Source organism: Pinus tabuliformis, chromosome 1_2 (assembly GCF_031772625.1).
Source record: "Pinus tabuliformis cultivar Carrire ecotype Pingquan chromosome 1_2, CPIR1, whole genome shotgun sequence".
NCBI classification, from domain to species: Eukaryota; Viridiplantae; Streptophyta; class Pinopsida; order Pinales; family Pinaceae; genus Pinus; species Pinus tabuliformis.
In genome coordinates, this window is record NC_142298.1 from 32,952,035 (window position 1) to 32,960,838 (window position 8,804).

The following is an 8,804-nucleotide window of genomic DNA, read 5'->3' on the forward strand; positions in this document are numbered from 1 at the left end:
AATAACTTTTGCATAGAGATTGGCATTAAGAGGGAGACAACCGTTCCATACACTCCTAAGCAAAATGGAGTTGCTAAAAGAAAGAATCGAACAATCATGGAAGCCTCTTGTGCCATGCTCCATAATCAAGGTCTACCGAAGTTCTTATGAGGAGAAGCTACCAACACTGTCGTGTATGTTCAAAATAGGAACCCACATCAAGCACTAGATTTCAAGACACTCGAAGAATTTTCACTGGTAAGAAACCTAATGTTTCTCATTTTATAACTTTTGGTTGTCCCGTATATTTTCATGTGCCTAAAGAGAAAATAAACAAGTTGGACGAATCTACGAAGAAAGATATATATGTGGGCTATAGTGAAAATTCAAAGGCATATAGAATCCATGTCCCTGGTTAAAGATATGTGGAAGTAAGCCACTATGTCACCTTCGATGAAGACATTGCCCTTGGGAAAGCCAGAGACCTCCCCATTCCAAGGAGGGATAATGATGATGCTTCAGAAAAACAGGATGAACCTCTGACAGATGAGCCTATGCCCGATGTTGAAGGCCCAATGGATCCCTCAACCTCAAAGAAAAGACCTTTGTGGCTCAAAGATACTCTCGAAGATGTTTAAAGACATATTGCTCCAAGTGGGACATTCCGTGAAAGTAAGAAGTCGAACAGGTATCAAGGGTACTTAGCTGCTATGAGTAATATTGTTCAAACTAAGCCATGTACATTCAAAGAAGCCATAAAGCACCAAGTTTGGAAGGATGCGATGAATGAAAAGTATGAATCTATCATGAAAAATGATGTTTGGGAAGTGGTGCCTAGACCGCAACACAAGTCCATAGTCAATTCAAAATGGCTATACAAAATTAAACATGCAGCAGATGGGAGTGCTGAGAAATACAAGGCAAGGTCCGTTGCTCGAGGCTTCTCTCAAAAGGAAGGAGTGGACTATGACAAGATATTTGCACCGGTTGCTTGATATACCACTATTCAATCTATTACTGCTCTTGCTGGCACTCAAGGATGGAGCCTACATCAAATGGACGTTAATATTGTTTTCTTACATGGCTCGCTTAAGGAGGAAGTCTAATTGGAACAACCTCAGGGGTTCGAAGTACAAGATCGAAGGACACATGTATGCAAGTTGAAGAAATCCCTCTATGGGTTGAATAAAGCCCTTAGGGCTTGGTATGAGAGGATTGATAGCTATCTTATGAAGTTGGGATTTACGAGGAGTGATTTTGATCCTAACCTATACTTCAAGGTTCAAAAGGACATGCCTCTCATCTTAGTCCTTTATGTAGATGATCTCTTTATGGCAGGTGCAAACCCTCTCATTTATCAATGCAAGAGGGAGTTGGCTTCCGAGATCGAGATGAAAGACCTAGGACCAATGCACTACTTCCTAGGCCTAGAGGTCTGGCAAAAGCCAAGTGAGATTTTCCTTTCTCAAAGACAATACATTGTGAAGTTGCTCGAGAGATGTGGGATGGTGGATTGCAAATTTGTGTCTACTCTGATGGAACTCGACTTCAAGAAGCTATGTGGAAGTGTTGTTGGGCCCGAATTGGCAAACCCTTCTAAATATAGACAACTTGTAGGGGCCTTGATGTTCTTGGTAAACTCTCATTTGGACATATGCTTCGCTATAAATACATTGAGTCAATTTATGGTCGAGTCTTATCACACATTAGATTGTTGTTGAGAATCTCTTGAGATATCTCCTTGGCATAATCAACTATGGACTGAAATACACTATCGATAATTGGAGAGTACATGGATATATTGATGCTTACTGGGTTGGCAGTGTGGTGGATCAAAAAAGCACGTATGTATGTTGCTTTTCGAATTCATGGATGCGTAGGAAGCAAAAATCGGTTGCTTAAGCACCATCAACATCAAATACATTGTAGTTAGTATGACTTGTTGTGAAGCTGTTTGGTTGAGGAAGCTCTTCAGTGAGTTATTTGAGCACGTGTTTGATACCACTGTGATCTTCTGCGACAACCAAAGTGGGATTCATCTTTCAAAGAATACTGTGTTCCATGACCGCTCCAAGAAAATTGATATCAAGTACCACTTTATTCGGGATATGGTACAGCAAGGAGCAATAAGGCTCCAAGACATCAGAATTGATGGGCAAGTCACAAATATCCTCATGAAGCCCTTAGGGAAGGTCAAATTCTTAGCCTTCCAAGAGAGACTTGGAGTCGTGGAAAGACCCTCCCATGAGGGTCCCGCTTGAGTTGGACATTGAGCTCTGGGAGCTCATGTGGCTTGGGGTACTCCTTGGAGCTATGAGCGACGATAAGGTGAGTGGTTCACCATCCCCTATAGGGGTGTTGTGTATAGGGTGAGTGGTTCACCCTCCCCTGTGATACCCCATGATGGTTGACAAGTGTGTAGGGTGAGTGGTTCACCTTCCCCTACGATTGAGACACGTGTGTAGGGTGAGTGGTTCACCTTCCCCTACAATTGACATATGCATAAGATGAGTGGTTCACCTTCTCTTATGGCATATGAACACGAAGAGGGGTTCACCTTCTCTTGCTCATGCCCCAACATACATCCTACCCATGTAGTCTGGGACTCATGGGAAGTACCTCTCATCTAGCCAATGAGTTGGGAAAAGTGGTTAGGGACCATAGCACTACCGATGGACGCATCGTGCACTAACGTACTCCCTATGACTAAGATGCATGATGTTCAACAACTTGAACTGGGATCAAGTATAATTGAGGTTACACCTCTAAACTGACTTTTGTCAATGGAGAGTGCTAAGGTCTTGTGAGTCACTCTCAATCGATTCTTCCTCATTATTCATATTAGTGGTCAGTAGAGCAGAGATGAGATGAGATACAAAGATGGTTCATGATGATAGGATGGCATGATGATCGATGATGATGGATAAATTGGTAGGTGGAATTCTCCCTAGTTGAGAGGGAGTGTTAAAATTGGCAACTAGGGCCAAATTCTACCTTGTGATAGATCATTTGATGGAGACGATGGTTGCATTAAATTCCTCTTTTCGAGAGGACCAAAATTGATATAAAGATCATCTAATTTGGACAAGCAGAAGTGTGTTTTTAAATTTGTGCCCACACATGTGCAAATTGTTCAGGTCGACCACATCATCATGTAGGCTCATGAAGCCCAATGGACATGTCACTTCACCCTCAACAACTTGTATAAATACAAGTGACCTCTCACCTCATTTGGCATCATCATCACTCACACATTCTTCTCTCTCCTTCTCTCATTGGTTCATACAGTTATTGGATATTCTTTCTCTCTCACACGTGTGGCACAAGGAGGTCGAATTTCTGGAAAAAATTGCAAGGCCAAAAATTTCCAGAGTTGACCAAGTTTGACCAACGTTGACCAGGGACTCTTTGACCAATTTTAATTGTTGCAATTTTTAGAAAATTATTTATGTTTCTCTAGGACGCATTACTGGTCACAAAAATCAAGAAATCTAGGCACTTTGACTAGCATTGACTTCAAAGTTGACTACAAATTTGACTGCAAAAATTACAACAAGCTTTCTCCTTTGACTGAATTTGAGTGGAGTTCTAAGGATTGTTTTGGGCTGACTCTGACCAACAAGGCACACTGAATTTGACTGGGTTTGACTCAACTTCAAGTGGTTTGTTTCACTGTTGCGTTGACCATCTTTGACTTTTTGGTTAGGGCTAAGTTTCACTGCAAATTTGATAGGGTTGTTTTCACTTTGATTTCGAAAGTCAATTTTGACTTTTGTACTCTCTCTCTGCTGAACATCTGATATAATAATAAGAAGAATTGATCAAAGGGTTTTCCCCACATTGGGGTTTTTCCCTGGCCTCGCCAAATCTAGTGTTGTCTTGTCTTGGCTTGTCTTCTGCATTTTATTTTATGTTCTATCTACAATTCTTGTGAATGTGATTTATGGTTAATGTGATTGCTATTGAAAACTAATTTGGAAATTGTCATTGGGTTGCATACAGTACATTGAAGTAATTGTGCTAAGCACAGAACATAACATTGGTATCTAAATTTAACATTTCCTCATTCAAAGAAGACCCTATGAGCCCTTGGAAGAATTTAATTTGGACATGTAAAAATATTATTTTTATTATGGAACGACATCTCCACAAAAAATATAGGTCGGCCTAAAGACAAATTATGTCTCCTCCACCACATATAAATAGACCACATGTCACATCAGTTTGGAGCAATAGCACACATCACATTCTTCTCTTGGATGGTTCATATAGCTCTGAAGACCGAAACTGCAGGCCTGAGGCCACACGTGTGAAGGAGAGAGAGGGAGAATCTAATGACCGAGTTTGACTTTCGTTTGGGACTATTTTGACCAACGTTGACTTTAGATTTTGGGCTAGGATTTCCGCAAGTTAACGAATTGACTTTGACTAATTTTTGTGGGAGTTTTGTTGATTGTTTTGACTTGGTTTAACCGATCTTGGAAGGTTGAATTTGTTGCTTCTTTGACCAAACTGTTTGGAGGATTGTTGACCATTGATTTATTAGGGCTACTGTTGCTGACTTTGACCAAATTTGGAACCTTTAACTTTGGATCATATTTGACTTGTTGCCTCATCTTTGACTAAATATTGGTTGGTTTGGATAGTCAAAGTTGTTGACCTTTGACTCTTTGTTGATGAACATGAACATTGTATCTCTCTATTGACATTTGATGACAATCTAATAAAAAAAGAATTTGAAAAGGGTTTTCCCCCTTGTGAGGTTTTTCCTTGTTCTTTGACCAAATCTTATGTCTCTCTTTTTATTGTTCTTGGTTGTCTTCTATTATGCATTTGGATTGCTATTTTAGTATTTTATCTACAATTGCTTACTATGGAAGATTGAACTTATTGGATAAAGTGATTGCTAATTGAAGAAGAATTGTTGTATGTAATTGTGCTACGAATAGAACACTGGAAACACTTCGTAAGATTTTCACTACCAATTTTATGTAACATCTTTGACTTCATATTTGCATATCACAAATTGAAATTTCAACATATGCAAGGACCAACAAAATCCTTCAAGCCTTCCATCATGAAAGGTATGAAAGGTTTTCATCATGTCATGTGTTTTATGTGAAAAGATGAGGTAAGGCTAGGTATCACCAATGTCAATGAAGAGGGTTTACCCTTGGGCACCAAATAGATTATTAGAATGTGATGAAGCCTAGAACATCTCATTCTACATGTGTATTGTGACAAGCGCTCCTTTAGGGAAAAGATGGTGTGCTCTTAACTTGCAGACCCTGATGAGCACACCAACCCTAGTCAACATAAACAAATATTTTGTTGCTAAGAGAATATATAAAGCATGGAAAGCGTGAACATATTAAAAGTGGGCCATTGTTTAATTACCATTCCCTCATATGGTCTCTCATTTCACTCTACGCAATTAACCCTTGACACTTCCTTCGCAAAGTAATTGGAATTGTTCAAGAAATTCTATCTCTAAAATCTAGAGAATGGATCAAATGGGCCTAATTTAAAATACATCCAGCAAAGTTTATTTTTGAGAAAAATGAAAGCCTAGTTAATAAGTGTCATTCTTTTAAGATGTTTGTTGCCCTTTGTTAAGTACAAACCTGCATATCATTATAATGGTTCAGTCTAACTCCTGTGTTTAACTTGATTTGAACAAGGTTTGGAAGCTGCAGATTAAAGCAGTTGAGTGGCTCTTAAAGTTGTTGCCAGTGCTTATGTATGATGAAGCATATGATTGAATATGCAATTTAAGTTCTGCTTTATTCCTTTAATTCTGGACCATAATTAACCGAAGAGAAGCAGCATGAATGTGTAACACCTATGTGAAAAATAAAAAGAAATTTTCAAAAAAAAAGGACACATACAAAAACATAAACATATAAAAATCAATATATACATGTATATATATACAAGTATATACATGTATATATATACAAGTTTGGATTTATATATATATAGTTTGGATTTAAAATATATATATATATATATATTATTATATATTATTATTTTTTTTATTACTCTTTGGACCTAGTAAAACTAGACTCTAGAAAATAATAATTAAAATAAAAACAAAAAACAAAAAACTTCCAAATTTTTTTATTCCTCTTTGGAACCTATAAAATTAAAATTAAAATGAATCCAGGGTGATCTTCATGTGAGTGTTGAAGTTACTAACGAGACCACTTAAATAGAATGGCATTGAATTGTCTTTTCTAAGAGATCCCATAACTCGCAATTGACTATCTTGGTACAGGCTCCCGCAAGCAATGCATCATTCTACTATTGAATATGTTTAATAGATAGATGGAAAGTCGGCATGTGTATACCTGAGTTCCTGAAGTTTTATTGAGAAGAATGCATAATATGAAGACCTCCCAAATATCTTTGAAGTGTTCCCCTGAAGTTTTATTGAGAAGAATGCATAATATGAAGATCTCCCAAATATCTATGAAGTGTTCTCCTGAAGTTTTATTGAGAAGAATGCATGTTATGAAGACTTCCCAAATATCTTTGGAGTGTTCTCCTTGGAGAAGGACATGAACAGATCGAGCCAGAATCCATATATTATCTCGAAATTTTCTAGTGTAGGCATCAATGAAGCATTTCTTTTTTTCATTCTTACTAGCATACTTTATTGATGCTCTTTCTTTTATTCGTGATGACCCATTGTCTTCTTCTTGTTTATTGACAGTAGATAGACTTTGGCCCTTCTGTGTTTGAAACCGTACGGAAACCTTCACAATGAAAATAAGGGACCCTCTTCTTGCTATTGTTATCCTCGGCCGCTGTTGTGGGCTTAGCTTCGGCTTGGGGTTTGGGCAACCTTGGCCTTTCATTGCTCTCCCATGTGCTGATAACGCTCCAATTACAATGGCTAAGTTGAAATGTTGGGGAATGTACGGACAGGCCGCCAAATTAGCCTTGCTCTTCTTGACTGAAAAAACCAAGACGGATGCTGATATTTCCATTGCTCCGCTACTTCATAACTTCTGTGATCAGATTCAGGTTTCACCCACAGTTCCTCTGGTTTATGATGCAAATTCAGATGCAGAAGTGACAACCCATACATGTATTCCTTCTACCCTCCAAACCCTAATGAGAGTGCGAACAGAAATATATGGAAGGATGAAAACCTAATCCAATGAATGAAGACAGATGGGAACAGGGTGCACTGTTGAAATCGATATAAACGCAATAACTGTTACATTTTCCCGCCATTTTACCAAAGTACTAAATAGCATAGCTAACTTATCGAATAAAGCTTTAGTTAAGAGCGTTCTGCACTACAAGTAGTAACGCACTTATTCATAAAGGTAGTAAGGATACTAGGGATCTAATTCCATTAGTTCATAACGCTAGGAAAGATGAAGCTTTTAATATAAAATTGAATTAGGGATCCCTCAAGATGATTTTATTATATAATAATAAATGGCTTGTGTTTAGTGTAATTTTTTGGAAGTGTTTTCGGTGGTTTTCCCTGTTTAATTTCTCTAAAATCTGGGAGGAATTATTGAAATCACAATTGTGATGGGTAACCCTTACACAATCCAAGTGTGTTAAGGGTTTTTCAAGTGTTGAATCTATATATATATAGTCAAAAAACCACTTTAAATAACACAAATCAAGATTTCACCCCAAATTATGAAGTCCAAAAAGTCACACTAAAAACAACTCCAATAATAAAGACATATGAGTACATATTTATGCAATTCATTTTAAGTTGGAAAAATGTTAAAAATGTATTATTGATCATTTAAGTTATGAAATTTTTAATAAATTTATATTAAAAATTTGCTTGGAAATTTATATAATAAAGTGGTGGGGATAGTTGTAAGTACAAGATCATGAGGTTTATGGATTTTTTAACATCGTTTTGTTAGATATATTAGGATGATTTGGAATAAGACATATTAGGAGGATTTTAGTGTGTTTTTTTGTCTTTTTTTGAATAATGGATTATTTTTCAAATATCATTATCATATTCTCATGTAAATACCAAAACACCTCAAGATCTTATAGCTCTAGTTTTATTATTTAACTATTGTTTTGATGGTTGATGGTTTAATAATTGTTTGCAGGGCCAATTCAATATATGGAACATTTTTTAAACTAGGTGATACTAATTAAAAAGTATACATAGAAGTAGTTAGAGTATGCACTAAAATGGAGGAAATTAAAGCTTAATGGAAATAGTACAAGTTAAACTAACAAAACACATCCTCTTCAACGTGGGTAATTTTTTTCCCATGTAAAAATTCACGTACTTGTTATTTCATTGAAATCAAAGTATATAATTCATTATTTTAATACAACTTTTGGGGCATGTTTGTCAAGAGTTAATGTCATTCTAATAGTCCAGAACAAAAAAACTTTCAAGATCCCAACAGTTATAACAACTTTAATTTAGAAAAATGTTGTTAGTATTCACCCTAATGGCATCAACGACTTTTTTTATGTCATTAAATGTCCAACAAGCTAGAGTAAAGCCTCATCAAGTTATTGCATCTAGTTTAACCGCATGTTATCAAGACAAGACCATAGGCAGTAAGAGGTCTAGAATATCAATCTTACACCTATACCTCTCACGCCAAGGTTATCATGCTCGTCATGACCAATGAGATCAAATTAGGTCATTCAATGAAACTTTACGAAAAACAACAAGAGTATCGATCTTTCTTTCCATATTCTTTCATCATGTCTCTCGCAAGCATTACCATTAGACTCATGTATAGGAGTTAATGAACTATCCTTCTATATGAAATCCATCATGACAAGTATCAAGAGTATCATTTTCTAGAGCC

At 36.8% G+C, this 8,804-nt stretch overlaps 1 protein-coding gene across 5 annotated transcripts in view; it reads right to left on the bottom strand.

The window, feature by feature from the left end:
• LOC149204268 (uncharacterized) overlaps positions 1–7,191 on the bottom strand; it is a 29,291-nt gene extending 22,100 nt beyond the window's left edge. For 2 of the 5 annotated variants that reach the window (XM_089394661.1, XM_089394662.1), the window contains exon 1: positions 6,330–7,181. In XM_089394661.1, coding sequence (XP_089250787.1) covers positions 6,330–6,971 — 642 coding nt within the window. In that variant the 5' untranslated portion in view covers positions 6,972–7,181. Of the gene's footprint in view, positions 1–6,329 lie in introns of all 5 variants that reach the window. The other 3 variants (XR_016252363.1, XM_089394660.1, XM_089394663.1) reach the window with 3 other exon arrangements.
• Positions 7,192–8,804: the final 1,613 nt, after the last annotated feature.